This window comes from Anomaloglossus baeobatrachus, chromosome 4 (assembly GCF_048569485.1).
Source record: "Anomaloglossus baeobatrachus isolate aAnoBae1 chromosome 4, aAnoBae1.hap1, whole genome shotgun sequence".
NCBI lineage: Eukaryota > Metazoa > Chordata > Amphibia > Anura > Aromobatidae > Anomaloglossus > Anomaloglossus baeobatrachus.
The window spans coordinates 574,354,716-574,379,765 of record NC_134356.1 but is presented as its reverse complement, the minus strand read 5'-3'; the positions used below and the strand labels follow the sequence as shown (position 1 = coordinate 574,379,765).

The window sequence follows — 25,050 nt, the reverse complement described above, 5'->3', positions numbered from 1 at the left end:
GAAATCAGCTACTACATTAATTTTTTCGGCCCTCTTTCCCGGACTATGAGCACAAGGAGGCGGAGGGGAGCTCAGGGACACCTTTCCAGGCAGAATCGAGGCAGCATCCAGCGATTTCTGGCTAAACCAAGAGTGGCACAGATGGAGCAGGAGGGAAGTAAGATGGCCGCTGGCCTTGTCAGCTATGCAGCAGTGGCAGCGGGGGAGAGGACGCACAGAGTACCTGTCGGAGACCCACAGCAGAGAACAGCCCGAGGAGCAGAAGGTGGCGGCAGGAATCCAGATGGTGACAGATCCTGTGCAGCTGGAGAAGTGGGGTTTGAGGAGCCAGGTACTCGGAGGGAGCAGGCTCTGGTGTCTTCACAGCATGGGGAGCAGGTCCTGGCAGAGGGAGAGGAGGTGGACGGGCGGCAGGTGAGAGGTCTGGGCCTTGCAGACTCTGCAGCTTCTCCTGGAGGAGGGGAGAGGGATCTGACTTTGCCCCTGAGCCCTTCACTGTCAATGGAGCTCCAGGAGGGACAGGAGGATGGGGCTCCCTGGACCTCCAGCCCATTGCTACTCAGTGGCTCTGCAACTGCTGTGACAGGCACAGAGGTCAGAGCTAATATAGAAGATATGGAGAGTATGGAGCACTCCACCAGACAGATTTCTCAGCATGTCAGCACTCTGGGGCTGGGACAGGAAGATTCCGGTGTCCTGAGGGAGCTAAGGGAGCTCAGAGCAAGAATCATCAGCATCCCATCCAGAGAGGACATGCAAGGCTATATCTCCAGATTGGAGAAGGCGTGCAGGTCAGAGCTGACAGAAGTGCGTTCCAGTGTGCAGAATATAGATGCAAGGGTCCTGTCTCAGGAGACCCAATTACAAGAAATGCAGAAGGACTTATCCTCTCATAAAGAGTTGCTAGAGACCCAATCTCGCCAGCTCCACTACCTGACTGAAGCACTGGACGATGCAGAGAACAGAGGACGACGCAACAACTTAAGAGTATGGGGTCTGCCAGAGTCCATTGATTCCAGGGAACTCCCACGTGTCCTCCAAAGAATCTTCAACAAGATATTGGGGCTCCCTCCAGCCACAGAGATCGAACTTGATAGAGCACACAGATCCTTGGGACCCAAACCAGCGGACTCTGAGTTCCCGCGGGACATGATCTGTCGGGTCCACCATTATTTACAAAAGGAGTCTATTCTGCTGAAGCTCCGGGAAGGGGTACCGATCCTTTTCCAAAAGATTAAGTTGCAGATCCTACCCGACCTCTCTCGTCTTACTCTCCAGAGGAGGAGAGCACTACGGCCTCTGTTGGAGCTCCTTCGGTCACGAGACTTGGTGTACAGCTGGGGCTTCCCTTTTCCCCTTCAAGTCCGCAGTGGCGGCCGAATGCACGTTCTTCATTCACCAGAGGATCTGACACCCTTTTCGGAGGCCTTGAATCTCCCCAGAGTTGAAATCGAGGACTGGCCTTCTATTACAAGAGAATTCTCGCAGGGGCTTCCTCAGCGTCCTCCAAGAAGTAATCGCGGGGAGAGGAAGACGGGAGGAGGAGGTCGTCCATCTACCAAGGACTGATGTTCGTCAAGACGGGGCTTGTATGCTTCTCACACTTTATACTGTACTTGAGTAGTATTGTTATTTGGGGGTTGGATGCGGAGGGCTGATTGAGGGGCTAAGTTTAAGTTAATGAAGTCATGGGAGAAGTTTAACGCTAGATATAATAACTGACGTGAGTCGAAACGGTTCCCTCTCTCTGCCGCTACAATTTTGCCCTCCTGCCCCCGATTCTTGTAGTTTCATGCTTTTACAGAATTCCTAGCAGTTTCATATAGGACATGTATGGTTATGATTAACACCCCCCGTTTTTCATGTTTCCTTCCGCTTCCTCCTTCTGTGTCCCCTTTGGCCTTTTATCGCCTCTTTTCGGGCCCGTGCTCCACGACCTCTCTCTTCCCCCTTTCTTCTTGCCCCCTGTGGCCCTCTGTCCCCCCTTGTCCCCGTCCCCCCCCCCTTTTTTTTTTTTTTCTTTCCTTCCCCCCCCCCTTCCTCCCTCCCTTTTTTTCCTTCCCTCCCCTTCTTTTTTTTTTTTTTTCTTTTCTCTCCTCCCCCCCTTTTTTCCTTTCCCCCTTTTTTTTATTGTGTCTCTCTCCTTCCCCCCCCCCCCTTTCTTTCCTCCTTTTTTCCTTTCCCCCTGTTTTTTTTTTTTTCTTTTCTCTTTTCTTTCTACCTCTCTCTTCTCCCTCCCTTCCTTCCCCTGAGGGGGGTGGGTCGTGGGGGGGGGATTGCAGGGTGCGCATCTGAACTGGGGTTTGTCTGTGGTTTGGGTTTTATAATGAGGCCTGGGAGGGGGGGGGGGGGGGCTTCCGTCCTGGAAAGTACACGCCTGGTTTGGGTTTACGCGTCGCGGATTGAGTGACGCTTGAAAGCAATACCCAGGAATTACCGCATTTGTTGGGCTTACAGTTTGTAATCTTTGTTTTCCCTTTTCTTTTTCTCTATTTCACAGCCTAATCTTTTCTTGATTCTTGCTGCATTTCTTGCTCCTTACTCTGGTCATCTCTCTTTCCCCTTCTTCACCCCTATCCTTAGGTGTGGGACCCCAGTGCTCGGCATGACGCAACTTAATTTTGGCTCCCTTAATTGTAGAGGGTTGAATGTGCCGCAAAAGAGATCGCAAATATTTTATGCTATGCATAAACAGAGGACTCAGGTGTTATTACAAGAGACCCATTTTAAAGCAGGCCAGGTCCCAGTTCTTAGGGATAGATTTTACACAACATGGTTTCACAGCCCTAACCCGACTGCTAAATCCGGGGGGGTCTCCATTGCTCTCCATAAGTCATTGGTGTTCTCCGTGATTGACTCTTTGGTGGATCCTGAGGGTAGATTTATATTTCTGAAGCTCCAGATTGGTGTGGGTGTATATACCGTAGCTAACTGGTATTTACCCAACTCCAGACCCACTGTGGCATGCTCTTCCCTCCTGTCTCGGCTGGCGGAATTTGCAGAAGGGACTTTAATAGCTGGGGGGGACTTTAATTTCACCTTTGAACCGGCAATTGATACCTCCTCGGGGCGGCGTTTTATTTCACAAAAAAGGATGTTGGCACTAGGGAAAAAGTTGCAAGCATTACAATTGGTTAATATTTGGAGGGCACTGCATCCCATGGAGAGGGATTACTCTTATTTCTCCCCAATTCATTCATCTTACAGCCGTATAGATATGTTGTGGATTAGCCAACACGCCATGCCATGGCGAGCCCAGGCCTCCATAGGGTCTATATGTCTATCGGACCATGCACCGGTGTTCGTCCAACTCACTCCCCCAGATGGTTCGCGGCGACCATGGACGTGGCGTCTTAATGAACATCTACTTAAAGACGACTTATGTGTAGCAGAAATACGACAGGTGATGAGTGATTTCTTGGAAATTCACGCTCAGGACCAGACTGCCTTGCCGACACAGTGGGAGGCCCTTAAATGTGTGGTGCGGGGTATATTAATAAAGCATGGATCAAGACTTAAACGGGAGAGGGCCTCTTATTACTTCTTTGGTTCAGCGAATACAGACCTTGGAGGCATCCCACAAAAAATCCTTATCGGCCTCGGTGTACGCTGAATTGGTGGGATCCCGGGAGGAACTTAGGGGGCTCTTAGATCAAAAATACTATGCACAAAGGGCACATTTACAGAGATACTTATATGAACATGCAGACAAGTGTGGAAGGGCATTAGCCAGGTTTATTCACCCGAGGAAACTCACAAATCATATCCCGAAAATTAAGGACAGAGGAGGACATATGATTCAGGACCCGGTTAAAATAGCTGAAGAGTTCCGTGCCTTTTATGGGGACCTGCACAACATAAAGGGTCAGTTTACTGATATGTCACCGATGGCACTCAATAATAAGATTGAGGACTATGTCCAGCAGACTGCCTTGCCTAGGCTAGCGCAATCAGAAATTGAGACGCTGGAGTCAGATTTTACGGAAGAGGAGATATCTTCGGTTATCAGACACCCCCCAGTAGGTAAGAGCCCGGGACCGGATGGTTTTACAACTAAAGTTTTTAGAATTTTCAGGGAACAAATTGTCCCCTTTTTGACACGGGTCTTTAACTCTGTGCCTGCTGGAGCATCTTTTGTTCCTCAGTCTCTAGAGGCGCATATATGTGTAATTCCGAAGTCAGGGAAGGACCCGATTAATGTCTCCAATTACCGTCCCATATCATTGATTAATATAGATGTCAAATTCTTTTCAAAAGCTCTCGCCAATAGACTGGCACCTTTGCTTCCAAAAGTGATACACACGGACCAGGTGGGTTTTGTTTGGTTTTGCCGAGAGGCAAGAGACAACACGAATAAGACGTTTCTTCTGTTGGCTCGGGCGAAGGCAAAGGCACTACCTATGTGTTTACTTTCCATAGATGCAGAGAAAGCCTTCGACCGGGTCAGCTGGAGTTTTATGTTGGCAGCGTTGAGACAGGTGGGGATAGGTGACAGGTTCCTTAGAGGAGTGGCCTCCCTTTATAGTACACCGACTGCCAGAATAAAGGTAAATGGGTCCTTGTCCGCGCCAATTAGCATAAAAAATGGTACCAGACAGGGTTGTCCCTTATCCCCCCTCCTATTTGTTCTCGTAATGGAGCATTTGGCTTTGGCCATTAGACAGAACCCAGATATAAAAGGGATAGAGGTGGGAGAGCATCATTGTAAAGCGGCATTATATGCAGATTACCTCCTCCTATACATTACACAGCCCCACATATCCTTTCCCTCCTTGGTTAAGGAAATTGAGAACTTCGGACATATAAGCAACTTTAAAGTTAACTATAATAAATCAGAAGCCTTGAATTTCACTCTGCCGGGGAGGGAAGTAGATCATATTGCATCCAACTTTCCTTTTAGATGGCAGACATCGGCCCTGACTTATCTGGGGGTGGCGGTACCACGGGACAGTATCAAGATTTTTCACCTCAATTACCTCCCTTTGTTGGAACGCACTATGAGAGATCTTAAACAAATCGATACAGAAACTGTCCTGGTTTGGACGTATTAATGTCATCAAGATGGATGTTCTCCCTCGTTTTCTATATATCTTTCAAACGGCCCCTATAGCACTACCATCGTTTTTCTTCACCAGAATACAGTCCATTATTAACAAATTTGTGTGGGGAGGGAGGAGCTCTCGGGTGGGGAGGAGAGTGTTGAGTAGAGGTAAGGGAGGGGGGGGGGGCAGGGTTGCCAGACTTTAAAAAGTACCACAAGGCGTCTCTTCTGCTGAGACTAATGGATTGGCAGTTTAATAGGAGCACTAGACAATAATTGAGTCTGGAGCAGGTTTGGTCCGAAACGCCCCTGCGGTTCCTCCCGTGGATCACACCACTGCGGAGGGGACGGATAGATGGAGAGGCGGAGTTTCTCAGGACATCCCTGAGGGTCTGGGACGTTGAGTGCAGGCGGGGATCTCTCTCTAGGGATCCTGGTCCACTCTCACCGCTTTTCTCTAACCCGTAGTTCCCCCCAGGGATGGGAGTCGAGCGTTTCTTAGGTTGGAGGAGGGGTGAGGAGACACGGATAGCTCAGACTTTGCACGGTTTGGAAGTACCCCCCTTTTCGGCCCTTTTGCTCCCAGAGGGTCGGCATCCAACGGCTTGGCTGGAATACCTTCAACTTAGGTCCTTCTTGATGGTTGACAACAGACTTGGGCATTTTGCGGCTCAGCCCACAAAATTTGAACAATTGTTTCTGCGGGAGGATTCTCCCGGGCATCTCTTGTCTCTGGTTTACTCCTTCCTGATTACAGAGGCGGACATGGGAGACCTTAAATATATCGAGAAGTGGAATAGAGATTTAGGGACTTTCATTCCTGAGGAGGACTGGAAAAAGTCCTTTCTCCTCACTCATAAATTTTCCATCGCCTGTGCAGCACATTAAAAAAATTATAAGATTCTGACCCGTTGGTACAGGTGCCCGGATACTCTACACGCAATATTTCCCGGGGTCTCAGCTGCTGGAGGTGCGGAAGGGGAAGGGGGACAATGCTGCATATCTGGTGGGACTGCCCATTGATACAACCTTTCTGGAGGTCCGTGTTCAAAGCATACGCTGTGATTTGCGGAGAGCAGTTGGTGGGTTCCCCTCAGATGGCGCTGCTTTCAATTCTCCCGGGATCGCTTAAATCACAGAAAGCGGGCCTTCTGAGATACTGTCTTACAGCGGCACGCATGGTGATCCCGAGATACTGGAAATCGACTGGGGTGCCATCTGTGAGAGAGTGGTTTGCGGAGATGGCCATCATCCACAGGATGGAGTCCCTAACGGCAGAAACCAATGACTCGGTGGATAAATTTCTTAGGATCTGGACCCCCTGGACCCTGGCTCTTGATTCTCTACCATTTCAGAACCTTATTGGTAACGCATGACGCGTGTTACGTCAGTCCAATGTAGCGGCCCGAGTACTGGGGAGGTAATCCCTACCATGCCTTCCCTCCCTCTTTCTGTTGCTCTTCTCTCCCCCTTTTTCCTTCTCTTCTTTCTTTATCGTTCCTATGGGAGACCCAGACATTGGGTGTATAGCTTCTGCCTCCGGAGGACACACAAAGTACTACACTAAAAAGTGTAGCTCCTCCCTCTAAGCCTATACACCCCCTGGAGAACCAGATCTAGCCAGTTCATTGCTTTGTGTTCAGGAGGCATACATCCACACATGCATTCTCATCTGATTTTTCATTTTTGGAAAGAGTTTGAAGAAAAGCGGGTCCAAGTCTGGACCCCCGGCATGTCCCCTCTCACCCCACTGTGTCGGCGGTGCTGTTAAGGTTGATTCCAAGGCTGGAGCCTTACATGCCGCACTCCTTCACCATCCCTCGGGCTCTGGCTTGAAGTGGGAGCCAGCACGGTTCTCCATGCTTTGCAGGAGACCTGTCTCCATCCGCAGCCCCTCAGGATCCTGCTGGACGGAGCACTCATCCCCAGGGACTTGGAACCCTGCGTCTCAGCAAGCTAAGTACCTGAGACGTTTATATCTGGGGGTCCCTGTACTTTATTATGGTGGGAGAGTGTGCTGAGTGAGTTTTCTGACATTTCCGGCCGGTTCTCTGGCTGTCGCCTGAGAACCGCGCCGATGGTGCCTGCGCGCCGGCCGCACCGCTCAAATTTAGGCCCCGGCTTCGCCGGAGGCCTACTTTCGGTTTCACTGCCCTCGCATGTCATTCATGCAGAGGGACAGTGCGGCTCCGCCCAGCGGCCGTTCTGCACAGGGGAGGGACACTCCTCACTGGGTACATGTCTCCTCCCCTGTAAGTCTCTTTGGCCCTCCAGATCCCGCTCTGAGTTGGTCCCGGCCCCTCTCCTCGCTCCGGCACCATTTTATCAGCGTTTTCTCTGCGATCAGCACTGGCTGCAGCATCCCTGCTGAGGTGCTTGGGGGTCCGGGCTTCGGGATCTGGAGGGCACACAACACCGCTCCAGCGGTCTGGTAAGACACAACCTCTGGTTGTGGGCCTCTGTATATACTCTCTGGGGGTCACTCTGGCAGAGCCCCCACTTCAGCAGCATGTCTCACACGAGGAGCAAGGCTCCAAAGCTATATTCAGTATGCACTGTATGTAAGCTCGTGCTGCCTGAACCGAGCACATATCCACATTGTGATGCCTGCTCTAACCTGACAATGCCTCAGCCTGGAATCGCACCCACAGTGGTCGCTCCGGTTGCTCCGGCTCCTGTGGCTGAACCCCCGGCTTGGGTAGAATCCTTATCTAGGTCAATCTCCCAGTCTTTTGCCGACTCCATGGGACAGCTGTCCCGGACTTTGCTGAACATGCATCAGCCCCCTTCACAGGGTGCCTCTGCTGCTAGGGCTCTCTCAGCGGAGCTCACAGAGGATTCTTCATCTGGTCCCAGGCCCCGTCCTCCTAAGAGGAGACGCAGGGCTCCCTCCCCTTCCTCGTCCCGCGGCTCTGTTTCAGAGGCTGACTCGCGGGATGAGGAGGATGCCTTTACAGGGGGCTCGGAGGCTACCTCCATGTGCCCCATTGATCTGTCCGAAAGTGACTCAGATGTTAGTGATTTGATTGCGTCCATTAATTCTGTACTGGACCTCAATCCGCCAGTATCAGAGGAGCAACCCTCTCTGGCAGAAAAGCACCCGTTTACCTCGCCTAAGAGGACAAAGAGTGTGTTCTTTAACCACTCCAGTTTTCAGGCCGCTGTGTCCAAGCCTAGGGCCTGTCCTGACAAACGCTTCCCAAAGCGTGCTTCTGATGACCGTTTTCCCTTTCCACCTGAGGTGGTCAAGGAGTGGGCTCATTCACCAAAGATAGACCCCCCGGTGTCTAGACTCTCAGCCCGGACCGTTGTATCAGTGGCTGATGGCACCTCTCTTAAGGATTCCACTGACCGCCAGGTTGACCTTCTGGCCAAATCTGTATATGAAGCGGCAGGGGCCTCGTTCTCCCCATCTTTTGCAGCAGTGTGGGCTCTCAAAGCCATCTCTGCTTCTCTAGAGGAGATGTATTCCCTCGCCAGGGAATCTATGCCCGAAATGGTTGCCTTAACTTCCCAAGCTTCCGCTTTTTCATCCTATGCCATGTCTGCCATGCTGGAGGCTTCTCACCGCACTGCGGTGGCTTCGGCCAATTCCCTCGCTATCCGCAGGATCTTGTGGCTTCGAGAGTGGAAGGCAGATGCTTCTTCAAAGAAGTACCTTGCTGGGCTCCCTTTTGCTGGGTCCAGGCTATTCGGTGAACAACTGGATGAAATTATTAAGGAAGCTACTGGCGGGAAGAGTACTTCCATGCCACAAACCAAAACCAGGAAACCTGTCCAGGATAGGAACCAGTCGAGGTTTTGTTCCTTTCGTTCCTCCAACTGGTCGTCCTCTAAGCCCTCGGCCTCGTCCACTAACTCAGCCAAGGACCAAAAATCCAACTGGCGCACAAAGGCGCGTCCACAGAAGACCGCAGGAGCTGCTGCCACTAAGGCAGCCTCCTCTTGACTATCTGTCCGCGCCAACAACGTCCTTAGTCGGTGGCAGGCTCTCCCACTTTGGCGACGCATGGTTTCAACACGTCTCCGATCAGTAAGTGCGGGATATCATCTCCCACGGCTACAGGATAGAATTCTCTTCCAGCCCGCCAAACAGATTTTTTCTGTCAACTCCCCCCTGTTCCAAGGCCGCCGCCTTCTCTCAGGCCGTGGCATCCTTGAAGGTCAACGGAGTAATTGTACCGGTTCACTCCCGGGAACGGTTCAGAGGTTTCTACTCAAATCTCTTCCTAGTCCCCAAAAAGGACTGTTCCTTCCGGCCCATCCTGGATCTCAAGCTTCTCAACAAGCATGTTCAGGTGCGGCATTTTCACATGGAATCTCTGCGGTCAGTCATTGCCTCAATGACCCAAGGGGATTTCCTGGCATCAGAGATGCCTATCTGCATGTGCCAATTGCAGTTTCTCACCAGCGTTGGCTACGTTTTGCAATCGGAGAGGAACATTTCCAATTCGTGGCTCTCCCCTTCGGGTTAGCCACGGCCCCTCGGGTATTCACCAAGGTCATGGCAGCAGTGATTGCGGTTCTGCACCTCCAGGGGTTGGCAGTGATTCCTTACCTGGACGACCTTCTAGTCAAGGCTTCATCCAGCGCAGACTGTCAGCGGAGTGTCTCGCTCACTCTCGCCACTCTAGCCCAATTCGGGTGGCTGGTCAATCTGCCCAAATCCACTCTGACTCCGACCCAGAGGCTTTGCACAGGTTAGTGGCTCTGTCGCCACAGACCAGGAGCTCTCTTCAGTGGTGGCTTCGGCCCCTCTCTCTGTCTCAGGGACGCTCCTTCCTGGCTCCGTCCTGGGTGGTCCTCACCACGGATGCCAGTCTATCCGGCTGGGGAGCGGTATGTCTCCACCACCGAGCGCAGGGCACTTGGACTCAGTCCGAGTCAGCCCTCTCGATCAATGTGCTGGAAACCAGAGCCGTGCTCCTGGCTCTCCTAGCTTTTCACCACCTATTGGCGGGCAAGCACATCCGAGTCCAGTCAGACAACGCGACAGCGGTTGCCTACATCAATCACCAAGGCGGGACACGCAGCCGCCTGGCAATGTTGGAGGTACAATGTATCCTTCAATGGACGGAGGACTCAAAGTCCACCATATCCGCAGTCCACATCCCAGTCGTGGAAAACTGGGAGGCAGATTATCTCAGCCGTCAAACCGTGGACAGTGGCGAGTGGTCCCTGCATCCGGCAGTGTTTCAGTCAATCTGCCGCAAGTGGGGCACTCCGGACGTGGACCTAATGGCATCCCGTCACAACAACAAGGTTCCGATTTACGTGGCTCGCTCCCACGATCCTCAGGCCTTCGCAGCGGAAGCTCTGGTTCAAGACTGGTCCCAGTTTCGTCTGTCCTACGTGTTTCCCCCTCTAGCTCTCTTGCCCAGAGTCCTGCGCAAGATCAGAATGGAGGGCCGTCGGGTCATCCTCATTGCTCCGGACTGGCCCAGGCGAGCTTGGTACCCAGACCTGCTCCATCTGTCCGTAGAGGTGCCGTGGCATCTTCCGGACCGTCCAGACCTTCTCTCACAAGGTCCGTTTTTCCGCCAGAATTCTGCGGCTCTCAGATTGACGGCGTGGTTCTTGAGTCCTGGATCTTGACGGCTTCTGGTATTCCTCCTGAAGTCATTTCCACTATGACTCGGGCCCGGAAGTCTTCCTCGGCCAAAATCTATCACAGGACTTGGAAAATTTTCCTGTCCTGGTGTCGCTCTTCCGGCCATGCTCCTTGGCCTTTTTCCTTGCCGACCCTTCTGTCCTTTCTACAGTCCGGTCTGCAGCTAGGACTGTCCCTCAATTCTCTCAAGGGACAAGTCTCGGCGCTGTCAGTGCTGTTCCAGCGGCGTATCGCCCGGCTGGCTCAGGTCCGCACCTTCATGCAGGGCGCGTCTCACATCATTCCGCCTTACCGGCGGCCCTTGGATCCCTGGGACCTCAATTTGGTCCTCACGGCCTTGCAGAAACCCCCCTTTGAGCCTCTTAGGGAGGTTTCTTTGTTTCGTCTTTCACAGAAAGTGGTCTTTCTAGTGGCCATAACTTCTCTCAGGAGAGTCTCTGATTTGGCTGCGCTCTCTTCGGAGTCACCTTTTTTGGTTTTTCATCAAGACAAGGTGGTTCTCCGTCCGACTCCGGACTTTCTCCCTAAGGTGGTTTCTCCTTTCCACCTTAACCAGGACATTACCCTGCCTTCCTTTTGTCTGGCTCCTGTTCATCGCTTTGAAAAAGCGTTGCATACTCTGGATCTGGTGCGGGCGCTCCGGATCTATGTGTCTCGCACCGCTGCTCTTAGGCGGTGCACCTCTCTTTTTGTGCTAACCACAGGTCGGCGTAAGGGCCTCTCTGCTTCTAAGCCGACCTTAGCCCATTGGATTAGGTCGACCATTTCGAATGCCTACCAGTGTTCTCAGGTGCCTCCCCCGCCGGGGATCAAGGCACACTCGACCAGAGCTGTCGGTGCCTCTTGGGCTTTCAGGCACCAGGCTACGGCTCAGCAAGTCTGTCAGGCTGCCACTTGGACTAGCCTGCATACCTTTTCAAAGCACTACCAAGTGCATGCTCATGCTTCGGCAGATGCGAGCTTGGGCAGACGCATCCTTCAGGCGGCTGTCGCCCATTTGTGAAGTTAGGCTCTGCCTACTTCTCAGTTTTTCTGTTTATTCCCACCCATGGACTGCTTTGAGACGTCCCAATGTTTGGGTCTCCCATAGGAACGATAAAGAAAAAGAGAATTTTGTTTACTTACCGTAAATTCTTTTTCTTATAGTTCCGTATTGGGAGACCCAGCACCCTCCCTGTTGCCTGTTGGCAGTTTCTTGTTCCGCGTGTTATCACCGGCTGTTGTCGTGGACAGAGTCTCCGGTTGTTCCGGTTCTTGCTCTGTGTTTACTTGTGGGTGGCTATTCTCCTTCAGCTTTTGCACTAAACTGGCTAGATCTGGTTCTCCATGGGGTGTATAAGCTCAGAGGGAGGAGCTACACTTTTTAGTGTAGTACTTTGTGTGTCCTCCGGAGGCAGAAGCTATACACCCAATGTCTGGGTCTCCCAATACGGAACTATAAGAAAAAGAATTTACGGTAAGTAAACAAAATTCTCTTTTTTCCTTATCTTTTCCCCCTTGCTACTTTCCTTTCTTTCTAGTTCTTGTTAAATCTTCAAATTTTTTCCTTTTTCTTTTTTGTTTTCGGCAGTAGCCCCACTTTGTTTGAGGTGTAGTTCTCAATTGGAAGGAGATTGTCTGTATTATAAAAGGTGGTTACATGTCGTATGCGTGCCTTATGATAGTAAGAGAAGAGGTGTTAGTTAGGATGTGGCTTATACTCTTCTCTGTAAGTTGACATGAAGTAATCACGTATTTGAATCTTTTTTTTTTTTCTTCCTGTAAATTCTCTATTTTACTTTATTAAAGAAAAATTAAACATACAATTCCTTTTCAAATATATCCCTTTTCCTAAATCTATCAACCTGTTTATTTGAATAAATTCTGAAATAGTTGTAGTTTGGTCTGAGATCCAGTATTGTGCAATCAGTTTTCTAGCCATGAATAATAAACAGGATACAGTTGGCTTTCCCTCCTTATCTACAGTCAGATCTTCAATATATCCCAATATGCACATGAAGGGGGTAAGATTTAGGTCAGTCAGATATACTCTGTTAATAATTCAATCTACCCTTCTCCAGAACACTTCCAGGTTAGGGCATAACCACAGCAATATGGAGCATAGAAGCAGAGTCTACCTTCGGGTACGGTTCCACTTGCGTATGGCTTCTGATGTGACAGCATCGGAAACGATAGGTTAATGACCCTCTGCTGCAAGCATCAGCCGAGGGTCATGTGACATGATGTGGAGGGAGGGAGCACTTTCTCCCCATATCCTCCGCTGTCTGTCTCTACGTACAGCACACTGCAGTAGCATGACATGCAAGTGCAGTGCGATGTTTCACATGCTCCCATAGACTTGTATGGGGGTGCATGAGCCGAGACTCTCTGCCAAACGCAGCATGCTGCCATTCATTTCGTATGCCACTATGGCATGAGAAATCAATCACAGATGGACACTGCCCTATAGTTTTGCACTGGTGCGAGTGCAATCAGATGTTTTATCGGCTTAAACTCGTCCATGCAAAACGCAAGTGGTACCGTACCCTAAGGCTATGTGCCCACAGGACTCTGTACCCGCAGATAACCTGCAGATTTATCTGGATTTTCTAGATAAATCTGCAGGTTTTAGCAAGTACAGACAATCTCCATGTTATCCTATGGGACATGGGGAGTATCTCTGTCCATGCTGCGGTGTGTGCGGCTGCGGAATATGCTGTGGATGTCCCGCAGCAGCACAGAACTGCATGTCTATTATTCCTGCGGAAATATCTGCAGAATTCCCGGCCCTCCACTATGGAGATAGAGGCCGGGATTCTGCAGGTAAGTCGCACGAATGTCCGCAGGTTTACCGCAGCTATTTCGCTGAAATCCCGCAGCTATGTATAGCTACGGATTCTGGGGATCAGCTGCGGGAAACCTGTGGACGTACCTGTTGATATATCCGCGGGTACAGAATCCCGTGGGCACATAGCCTTATAGCGAGGGCAGGAGGCGTCTGGTCTGGAACATATCTCAAAAAGAAATGTATGCGTTCAATATACTTCTTGTAGTACATAAAGCTGTGATAGTCTGAGCTTCGCCAAAGGATAGGTCAGGGACTCTTTTGGCCCATTGATTATCTTAAAGAGGACCTATCTCCCACTTTTCTTTAGAGTACATTGTGTGATTCAATAGTATTCTATCTAATATATCACTATACAGCGCTGATATTAATCCAGATGAGCCACTTGAAAGTGCTTTTGATTCTTTGTACTATCCTGTTATGTTGTATCCTCTGACCCGCATAGTTTTATATTCTTATTTTCAAGATAAGGATTTTGAGTCCAAGTGTATTAAATTTCCACTCTCCCTACCTAACGGACAGCAGCAGCTTGTACTGAGCAGTGAGAGATCTCCACAGGCAGGAGGGACACTGCGAAACGGTCAAGAAGTCTAGGTGGTCGGAGATTGAGAATGGCTGTATAACACTTTGTTAAAATTTAACTCTTAAAGTAAATACACCAGCCTCATCAGGTTAAGATCTACAGAGTAATAAATGCAGTTAAAATTGTCAAACCACTTGTATATATGAAAAAAACAAATTCCAGCAATTTTAATCCAGAAAAGTCGGACAAGTGAAATTATAAATCTGATCACTCATCTGTATAAAATACATGTGGGAGCAATGCCTCAGGCACAGACATGCACAGTTTTCATTGCGTATCTTGAGCTAATGGCTCCTTTCTCCACTGTAGATACTATTTCATTAAACATGTACCACCCCTGACCGAAGAGCAACTCAACAGGAAGCCGGCTCTCCCTCTGAAGACGAGGAGTACACCAGAGTTCTCTCTTGTCCTGGACTTGGTAAGGGATCACTTTTATGGACTTTTAGTCATATCATGCGAGTGTACGTTTTTGCTTTGTTGTAAACTTTTTTCCCCCCTTTTAACAGGATGAGACTTTGGTTCACTGCAGCCTCAATGAGCTGGAAGACGCTGCCCTGACATTTCCAGTGCTGTTCCAAGATGTCATTTACCAGGTGATGATCACTTTGTGACTTGTTTTTTTTTCTCTCTCTAAAATATATAGTACAAGTAGCTACTCAAAAATTACAGATGGCTGCTGCGAGGATTACCTGGTTTGGCTTTTGAATTTTTTAAGACTAGCACTGGGCATACTCGCAAAAAAACAGGGACTCTTTTTTAAAAAAAAAAAAAATAATAAAAAAAAATCCAAACCGGAATCCGCCCACATATAAGTCTATGGGGATCAGAATCTGGAGATTAATTTTGGTGGTAGAAAGGATGGAGGAATGGGATCGCAAGCTGTGTACTTACCAAGGCCCTGGCATGGCTGTATGCTGCTCCCAGGCCTTGCATTCACTTTCTGCGCCGCTAATTACAGTCACATGCCCCCTCCTGGAGTGTCAGCTGACTGCATCCAATCACAGGCTGTCTATTTAATTTCACTTACAGATTAGTGATGGGGTGTCATACATGCCTGTGCCATCACTAATCTAGGGTTTAGTAGCAGTTGTGCGCTGTTATTAACCCCTGCTATTACGCCGATTGCCACCGCAGAAGGGCAATGGGAAGAGCCGGTAAAGTGCTGGGCTTATTGCATCTAATGGATGCAACAATTCCTGGAGGCTGATACTTTTAGGCTGGGTATCCCCAGCCTGAGAATACCAGCCCCCAGCTGGCTTTATCATGGCTGGGTATGAAAATTAGAGACGACCGCACGTCTTTTTCTTCGTCGCTCCATTGGGAGACCCAGACGATTGGGTGTATAGCTACTGCCTCCGGAGGCCACACAAAGCATTACACTAAAAAGTGTAAGGCCCCTCCCCTTCTGGCTATACACCCCCAGTGGGATCACTGGCTCACCAGTTTTCGGCTTTGTGCGAAGGAGGTCAGACATCCACGCATAGCTCCACTGTTTAGTCAGCAGTAGCTGCTGACTATATCGGATGGAAGAAAAGAGGGCCCATATAGGGCCCCCAGCATGCTCCCTTCTCACCCCACTGGTGGTTTGTAAGGTTGAGGTACCTATTGCTGGTACGGCGGCTGGAGCCCACATGCTGTTTTCCTTCCCCATCCCCCTGAGGGGCTCTGAGGAAGTGGGATCTTACCGGCCCCAAAGCCCTGAGGCCGGGCTCCATCCACAGACCCATTGAACCTGCTGGATGTGGAGCGGGAGTGCCGTTCAGGGACATGGCCCTGCACCATTCAGGTACTCTGTGTCCCTGTACACACAGGCACAGCACACTCCAGACTTGCTGGGTGTGCTAGTGCGCCGGGGACAGTAAAGGGTTACAGTCACTGCAGCCTAGCTGAGTGACTTTATTTATTGGGAACTACCGCGCCGGACGCTCCGGGAGCGGCGGCGCGGCTGGGACTTGTAGTGCGCCGGGGACTTAGCGCCGACCGCGCTTTTACGGCGGCGGCGCTTATAAATCCAGTCCCCGGCTTTTGCGGCCTAGCTCAGATTCGTTCCCGCCCCCACCCTGTCAATCAGGGTAGGGGAGAGACGCTGTACAATCAGCAGCGCCGAGGGCTGGAGCCTTATTTACATGCTCCAGCCCTCTCACTAGACACTGTGGGACGCCGGTTTCCCGCTCTGACTTGGGGCACGCCCACGGCCCGCCCCTACTCATACGAGCTGGAGAAGGACGCCGGCAGCCATTCCTGCAGCCCGAGCTGAGAGAACGGACTCTGGGCAAACAACAGGACTAGGGCGACCACACACCCGCTTATAGGCGGGCGGTAAGCGGCACCTAGGGTGCTGACACTAAATACCGCAGTTTGTCTATTTGTATTTTAAGTACACTGCATAGGTCGCTATTTTGGGCTATATGCCCTCTTAGATGGCGACACATCAGCAGCAGGAAAGCATGGGTGCTAAGGCACAGGCTTTCTATGCTGCTTGTATTGCACGTACTGAAGTGTTCATGTGTATTTATGCTTGTATGCTATACACTGCACTGTACGGTCGCTAGTCTTGGCTATATTCGCCATAGAATGGCTAGACTACAGCAGCAGAAAAGCAAGGGTGCTGAGGCACAGGTTTTTTTCTATGCTGCTTGTATTGCAGGTGTTGCAGTGTTCATTTGTACTTATGCCTGTATGCTATACATTGCACTGTATGGTCGCTATTCTGGGCTATATTCCCCTAGATGGCTAGTCTACAGCAGCAGAAAAGCAGGCTTTCTATGCTGCTTGTATTGCATGTGCTGCAGTGTTCATTTGTACTTTATGCTTGTATGATATACATTGCACGGTACGGTCGCCATTCTTGGCTCTATAAGTCGGCAGCAGCATATAAGCAACACAGGCTTTCGATGCTGTTTTTGCTGCATGTGATACTGTTCCACGGCACTGCTCCCCATTGGGTGCAATGCTCCCCTGTAGCACTTGCTCAGCCGGGGTCTCTACTTGACGTGGCCAAAAGAACCACCTCTCAACCCTGTCCAAGGACAGGGACGGAGTTGCAAGGGGATAGAGACTTGCAGTCCGGACAGGCCATGGGCAATCTGGATCATTGCTCCCTGGCCACCCTCACTTGGAATAAAATCGGTGCTCCGGGAGGGGTCCCAGGAGGCTCTCTGTATGATGAGGCAGACGTAGCTCATCAGGACTTTGATCCTGACACCGCTATCACTCCGGATACACCGAATGGTGACGCCATAAGGCATGATCCTATAGCGTCCACCAATGGAATGTTGGATCTTTCTCCCTCAGCTCCCCCAGCGGAGGAGTCAGCTTCACAGCAGGAGAAGTCCCATTTCAGTAGCTCAAACGTATATTGAGTATTGTTCTGGCCACGCTGACTTCAGAGAAGCAGTCCAGGAACACCACGCTTCCCAGATAAGCGTTTTCTCCAAACGTATTACGGATACACGTTATCACTTTCCCCCTGACGTGGTCAGGCGTTGGACCCAGGGTCCAAAGGTGGATTCTCCAATCTCCAGGCTTGCGGCTAGAGCCATAGTTGCAGTGGAGATGGGACTTCACTTACAGATGCCATTGACAGACAGATGGACTCTGGTTGAAATCTGTCTATGAGGCTATCGGCGTGTCGGTTGCTCCGGCATTCACAGCCGTATGGGCACCCTAAGCTTTTCAGCTGTTCTTGCGCAGCTGGTCTTGAGCACAGGTACATCTGTGCCGCAGGGGCGTCCGTAACCTCGCAATGTCTGCATTGCGACTTACTCTATTAATGCTGTCCTGGAAGGACAGTCGAGGTTTCGGTCCTTCCCAGGCTCGGGCAGGTCCCAATTGTCCTCGTCCAAAAGGGCTGAAAAGCCTCAGAGGGGCTCAGCTGCCGGCCGGGCTCAATCACGCCCAAGGAAGGCAGCCGGAGGAACCGCTACCAAGGCGGTCTCCTCATGACTCTCAGCTCTCTCATCTTTCCGCATCCGCGGTTGATGGCAGACTCGCTCGCCTTTGGCGACATTTAGCTGCCACAGGTCACAGACCGGTGGGTGAGGGACAGTGTGCCCACGTGCACAGGACAGAGTTCTGTTCTCGTCCTCCGACTCGATTCTTCAGAACGTCCCCACCTCCCCACCGAGCCGATGCTCTTCTGCAGGCATAAGGAGTGATTATCCCGGTTCCTCTTCAGGAACAAGACACGGTTTTCCTCCAATCTGGTTGTGGTGCCAAACAAGGATGGCTCTTTCCGTTCCGTTCTGGACCTAAAACTGCTCAACAAGCACGTGGAGGCCAGGCGGTTCCGGAAGATACCCTCCGCTCCGTCATTGCCTCAATGTCTCAAGGAAATTTCCTAGCATCAATAGACATCAAAGATGCTTATCTCCACGTGCCGATTGCTACAGAGCACCAATGTTTTTCTACATTTCGTGATAGGAAACGACCATCTTCAGTTCGTAGCTCTGCCATTCGGGCTGGCGACAGCCCCACGGGTGTTCGCCAAGGTCATGACGGCAGTGGTAGCAGTCTTGCACTCACAGGGACACTCTGTGATCCCTTACTTGGACGATCTACTTGTCAAGGCACTCTCTCAAGAGGCATGCCAACTCAGCCTGAATGTGGCGCTGGAGACTCTCCAGACGTTCGGGTGGATCATCGACTTTTCAAAGTCAAACCGGTCACCGACCCAATCACTAACGTAGCTTGGCATGGAGTTTTCATACCCTGTCAGCGCTAGTGAAGCTTCCGCTGGACAAGCAGCGGTCACTACAGACTGGGGTGCAGACTCTCCGTCTAGGTCAGTCGCACTCCTTAAGACGCCTCATGCACTTCCTCGGGAAGATGGTGTCGGCAATGGAGGCGGTTCCGTTTGCGCAGTTTCATCTGCGTCCTCTTATTGGGACATTCTCCGCCAATGGGACGGGAAGTCAACATCCCTGAACAGGAAAGTATCCTTTTCGGAAGGACTCTCTGCAATGGTGGCTTCTTCCCACCTCATTATCACAGGGAAGATCCTTCCTACCACCGTCTTGGGCGGTAGTCACGACAGACGCGAGTCTGTCAGGGTGGGGAGCAGTTTTTCTCCACCACAGGGCTCAGGGTACGTGGACTCAGCAGGAGTCCACCCTTCAGATCCATGTTCTGGAAATCAGAGCAGTGTATCTTGCCCTACTAGCCTTCCAGCAGTGGCTGGAAGGAAAGCAGATCCGAATTCAGTCGGACAACTCCACAGCGCTGACATACATCAATCACCAAGGAGGGACACGCAGTCGGCAAGCCTTCCAGGAAGTCCGGCGGATTCTGATGTGGGTGGAAGCCACGGCCTCCACCGTATCCGCAGTTCACATCCCCGGCGTAGAAAACTGGGAAGCAGACTTCCTCAGCCGCCAGGGCAGGGACGCAGGGGAATGGTCCCTTCACCCGGACGTGTTTCAGGAAATCTGTAGCCGCTGGGGAAGGCCGGACGTCGTCCTAATGGCGTCCAGGCACAACAACAAGGTCCCAACCTTCATAGCACGGTCTCGCGATCACAGAACTCTGGCGGCAGACGCCTGAGTGCAAGATTGGTCGCAGTTCCGGCTCCCTTATGTGTTTCCACCTCTCGCACTCTTGCCCAGAGTGCTACGCAAGATCAGATCCGACTACAGCCGCGTCATACTCGTCGCCCCAGACTGGCCAAGGAGGGCGTGGTATCCGGATCTGTGGCATCTCACGGTCGGCCAACCGTCGGCACTACCAGACCGACCGGACTTACTGTCCCAAGGGCCGTTTTTTTTTTTTTTTGTTTTTTTTTTTTTTTTTTTTAAAATTTTCCAATTTAAAGTTTTATTGGTTTTCAAAGGAAAGAGTACAACAACATTGCAAACCATTGAATACAATTTTGATAAACAAGGAGCCATCACGGCGGCTAAAGGCCACAGGCTCAGTAATCTTTACAACTGTCGTTGAGGAAATAATCAAACAACATGACTTACTAATAGAGAACAAGAAACCAAAGTAAAGGTAAAGAAGGATGAACAAGGAAAAGAGTAGATCAGAAGTAGGTGGGGGAGACAAGAGGGGGAGAACCGTAGGGGGAAAGATGTGGATAGGAGTATGTTGGCCGAGGCTGGCGTCCCGTCTGTTGGGCGTGAACCTGAAAAGAATGCAAATGACTATGGAAGGTGTGGCTAGCTGAGAGTCTTATTTACTGAGGGTCAACGAGGGCAAGAAACCTTGGGTCAGAGAGAAAAGATTCCCACTGATACCATTTAGAGGAGGCTTCCACTAGCTGGCCTCGCGATTGAGCCATTACCATCTCCATGCGGTGTATTACATTTACTTCTGTCGCCCATTCCTCTATGGACGGGGGGGTAGGGTCTTTCCAATGTCGTGGGATTACTGTCTTGGCAGCCTGGAGCAGATGTCCGGTAAGAGACTTTTTATACACCTTTTCTGGTATTTTAAACATAAACAATAGGGCTGCCTCGGGGCGACTGGGGACTAAGATCCCTGTGACCTCCTGGATGCCCACCAGCACCTTGCTCCAGAAGGCCGCCAAGCTCGGACAGTACCACCAGATATGGGCCATGGTACCTCCCTGTGCTCCGCACCGCCAGCATGTGTCAGGGATTTCGGGGCACCACTTATGAAGGGATGACGGGACCTTGTACCACCTGGAGAGAATTTTGTAGCAAGTCTCTTGCATTCTCGTTGCAACCGCTGACTTGTGGGTCAGGCGGAAGCATCGTTCCCATTGATCCCTGGAGAATGTCTGGCCGAGCTCTGCCTCCCAAGCAGTACAGAAGCGAGGAAGTGGTGTTTCTGCTGCTGCTGTCAAGATCCCATAAATCCTTGATATTGCATGTCTAGTGTCGGGTGTCCCTGTACAGATAAGTTCAAAAGGGGTTGGGGATGAGGGACAAGTTAGGTCTAGCCCCTGCGTGGTTATGAAGTGTTTAAGTTGGGCATATTCAAAGTAGAACCGCATTTTGAAGTCTCTCTGCCCCACAATGTCCGGAAGTGGGAGAAGAACCCCTTCTGGTGCCACCTGTCCCAGTCTCAGGGGGTTCTGTTTTGAGCTTCCCAAAAAGTTATTAGACGATGCCCCTGGTAAAAAGTCAGGGTTATCCGTCAGTGGCATGAGGGGTCCCTGAGTCTGGAGCAGGCGCTTAATCCGTGGCATTGAGTGTACTGATTGTAATGTTTGTTTAGTGGTGTAGGACATTCCTATCTTATGTTTGGTAAGAAGTGGCCAGTTCCATGGCATGGATAGAATAGATAAGGGGCACAGGTCGTGTGCCAGGCGGACCCAGAGCTTCGATCCAGAGTTATGTAAGAGGTCTAAGACCCTTGCATGGGCAGCAGCCAGATAATAACGCCGACAGTCAGGCAGCCCCACCCCTCCCGCCCCCTTGGTCCTAGTTAGGACATTCCTCCCGAGTCGGGACCGTCCCTTGGACCACACAAATTGATTAAACAGGCGCTGTAACTTTACCCAATACGACGCCGGGACATATACCGGGACCGTCTGGAGTAAGTAGAGCAGTCTGGGCAGGGCTGTCATCCTGAGGGCACTGATCCTACCGAACCATGAGAGGGTGCCTCTACGCCATACAGTCAGGTCCCTCTCGAGTTTGGAGAGAAAGTTTTGAAAATTAAGCTGGAAAAGTCTGGTTACATCAGATGGGATAATGATACCTAGGTAGCCGATACTGTCGTGTGGTGGCCATTTGAAGGGGAAGTTTGGTTTTATAGCATCTACTGTTGCTTGGGAAAGTGATATGTTTAGGGCTTCAGATTTGTCAAGGTTGATTTTAAAATTGGACCATTTGCTAAAACGATTGAGTTCACGCATTAAGGATGGAAGGGAAGTGAGTGGGTTTTGCACATAAATAAGTAGGTCATCCGCGAAGGCGGCGCATTTATATTCTTGAGTGGCAACTTTAATCCCCCGTATGTCGGGGTTAAGCCGGATGGCCGACAACAGATGCTCCATGACTAAGATATAGAGCAATGGGGATAGGGGGCATCCCTGTCGAGTCCCGTTATGGATATCAAAGGGACTCGACAGGGTGCCATTAATCTTTAGACGCGCGGTCGGGGAACAGTATAAGGCCAAAATTTTAGATGAGAAGGTTGGACCAAAACCAACATGGGACAAAGTCTGAGAAATAGAATGCCAGGAAATTCTATCGAATGCCTTTTCGGCGTCTAACGATAACATCATCACGGGGATTTTTTGGGTGTGAGCATGTTGGACCAGGTCTAGGGTTTTTAGGGTGTTGTCCCTTGCTTCCCTACCAGGAACGAATCCTGCTTGGTCCAAGTGCACCAGATCTGGCAAAAGGGGATTGAGTCTGTTTGCAAGAAGCTTAGCATAGATCTTCAAATCCACATTGAGCAACGATATTGGTCTGAAGCTGCTACATGCGGTAGGGTCTTTACCAGGTTTTCGGAGCAAAGCCACATGAGCTGTCGTGGAGTGGGGAGGGAATGGGGTCTCATCTGATATAGCGTTAAAAGAAAGGAGCATTAGGGGTGCTAACTGTTCTGCAAACGTCTTATAAAATTTGGCTGGGAATCCATCCGGGCCGGGACTTTTGTTACCGGGTGTGTCACGGATTACTGACAGAATGTCCTCAAGAAGAAATGGCTTCTCGAGGTCCTCAATTGTGGACTGATTAAGAGGTTGAAAGGGAGAGGGCATTGTAGGGGGCTCGTGGTCTATCTCAGGAAACCGAGGGGTCAGATTGTATAATTTGGAATAGTACGCATGGAAGGCAGAAGAGATATCAGGAGTAGCATAGAGCATCTCGTCTCTTGTATTTTTAATGCAGGGAATTAGAGTGTGGGCTTTCCCTTCCTTCAGTGCATTTGCCAATAGTCTGCCCGGCTTATCCCCGAATTCATAAAATTTCCCCCTTCCCACTTGCAATAGGCGCTGGTATGACGCATCCAACAATTTCTTGACCTGTAATCTGGCCTGCAAGAGGGCCTGTAAGGTGGTGGCTGATAAAGCTCGCTTATGAGCAAGCTCTAACCCCGAGACCCTGCGGAGGGCCTCTGTTAGATTCTGGGCTTTTTCTTTTTTAATACGGGCTCCATGTTTGATGAAAGTGCCCCTCAAGACGCACTTCAGTGCCTCCCACTTAAACGTGGGGGCTGTGTCGTCTGCCAAATGATCCTCTGAAAAATGAGTGATCGTGGTCAGCACATCAGAAACACAGAGCTCATCCATGAGCAAAGATTCATTAAGCCGCCATGTTCCCGCAGGGGCTGGGAGGGAAGGAACCTCTACCTCACAGTATACTGGGGCGTGGTCTGACCACAATATGCTGCCTATTCCAGTCTGTCGGACCCAAGGGAGAGCATTGTGCTGTATGAAGATGTAGTCTATACGACTGTAGGAGTCTTGTGAGTGCGAGTAGAAACTATAGTCTCTATCTGACGGATGTGTTATTCTCCAAGTGTCAAACAACTGGATACTTAATAGAACCCTTTTGATACGTTTGATGGTGGTGTATGAAATGCTGGACTTCCCCTTGGAGTTATCTAATGTAGGGTCCAGAGTAGCATTAAGGTCAATACAGAGAATTGCTGTACCTCTAATTAGGGGCATCGCAGTGTCGGCAAGGCTAGCCAGAAAGTCATCTTGTCTCTGGTTTGGGGCGTAAGCATTTATGATTGTGAATGTTTGGTCTCCAGCTATTAGTGAGAGGATAATATACCGTCCCGCACCGTCTGATGTGCAGTTTATAATTTGATGTGGAAGAGACTTGTGAATGGCAATCGCCACTCCCTTTGAGCGGGATTCTGGGTTATCTGAAAATAACCAGGTTTGGTAGTACTTGTTCTTTAAGATAGGGGCGTGTCCCTGTTTGAAATGCGTTTCTTGAAAACATACTATTTTCACCTTGTGCTTGTGGAAGTGGTAGAGGACCTGTGCTCTCTTCTCCGGCACGTTAAGACCCTTAGCATTGAAGGAGGCGATTGTCAGGTTGGCCATCTGTAAAAGATTGAAGTGTTATAGGTACATGAGATATAAGGACGGACTAGCCCGTCTCGGCCACCATTTGGGGAGGGAGAAGGAAGTGTGAACTGTGAAAGGCAGATGAAGAGTAAAAAGAATAGGAGTTGAAGCAGAGAAAACAGCAGGGGTATAGCTCCCGCGCAATACACTAGCTGAGAACAAACGTTCCGGGGGAGCTTGTCCGCCTCACCCGGGCAAGACAGAGGGTCCCGACCTACTTGGGGGAGAAAAAGATCAGACATAACCGTTGATAGCTCCGTAGTATACTGTTAACATTAGAAATTACCATAAACACTGGCGCATATAATCAAAAGTTTGAGTAATAAGGGCCTTGGGCGCTCGGCAGGTTAGAAAGTAAAGTCTATGTACTTAGCTAGTTAAAGTTTACGATACATTGGGTAGTCCCCGATATCTTGACCTTTATCTCGGACGGCCCAATCTCCGGTCCCGAGTCTCTCTCGGGGGGAGTCCCCTTGCATGAACGGGGGATGGATTTGCGTGGGGAGGGGCTGGGCGTTCCCTTGGGACCCACGGTTGGAGCAAGGTGGTGGGCCATTGAGAGATGGAGATTGGGGGTAGACCCAGGTTTGAGGTAAAGGATGGGAGGTCTTCTGGTGACCGCATTACCCACCATCTTGAATTTTTTTGTACCGACAGAGAAAAGGGAAAACCCCAACGAAACGGGAGACCCCTTTCTCTAATGACATCCAACAAGGGTTTGAGAACCGCCCTCTGAGCTAAGGTGTGTCTCGAAAGATCCGGCATGATGCGTATTGTAGATCCATTGTACGTTAGGGACTGTTTCTTTCGAGCTGCTTGAAGGATAGCTTCCTTTGCTGCAAAATAGTGCACCCTGCATACAATGTCTCTCGGGCGGGGGTCCCCTGGGTCCAGGGGGCGTAATGCCCTGTGGGCCCTGTCAAGTTCCAGGGGGGCCCCGGGTGGTCTTTTTAGTAGATTATTAAAGATTGAAATAAGGACTGAAGGTATG

General features: G+C 50.5%; 1 protein-coding gene across 1 annotated transcript in view; it reads left to right on the top strand.

Annotated features, from left to right (window-relative positions):
* CTDSPL2 (CTD small phosphatase like 2) overlaps positions 1-25,050 on the top strand; it is a 92,102-nt gene that overhangs the window by 52,498 nt on the left and 14,554 nt on the right. The window contains exons 7-8 of the mRNA XM_075342893.1: positions 14,369-14,480; positions 14,569-14,655. Of these exons, the coding sequence (XP_075199008.1) occupies positions 14,369-14,480; positions 14,569-14,655 (199 nt within the window). The remainder of the gene's footprint in view (positions 1-14,368; positions 14,481-14,568; positions 14,656-25,050) is intronic.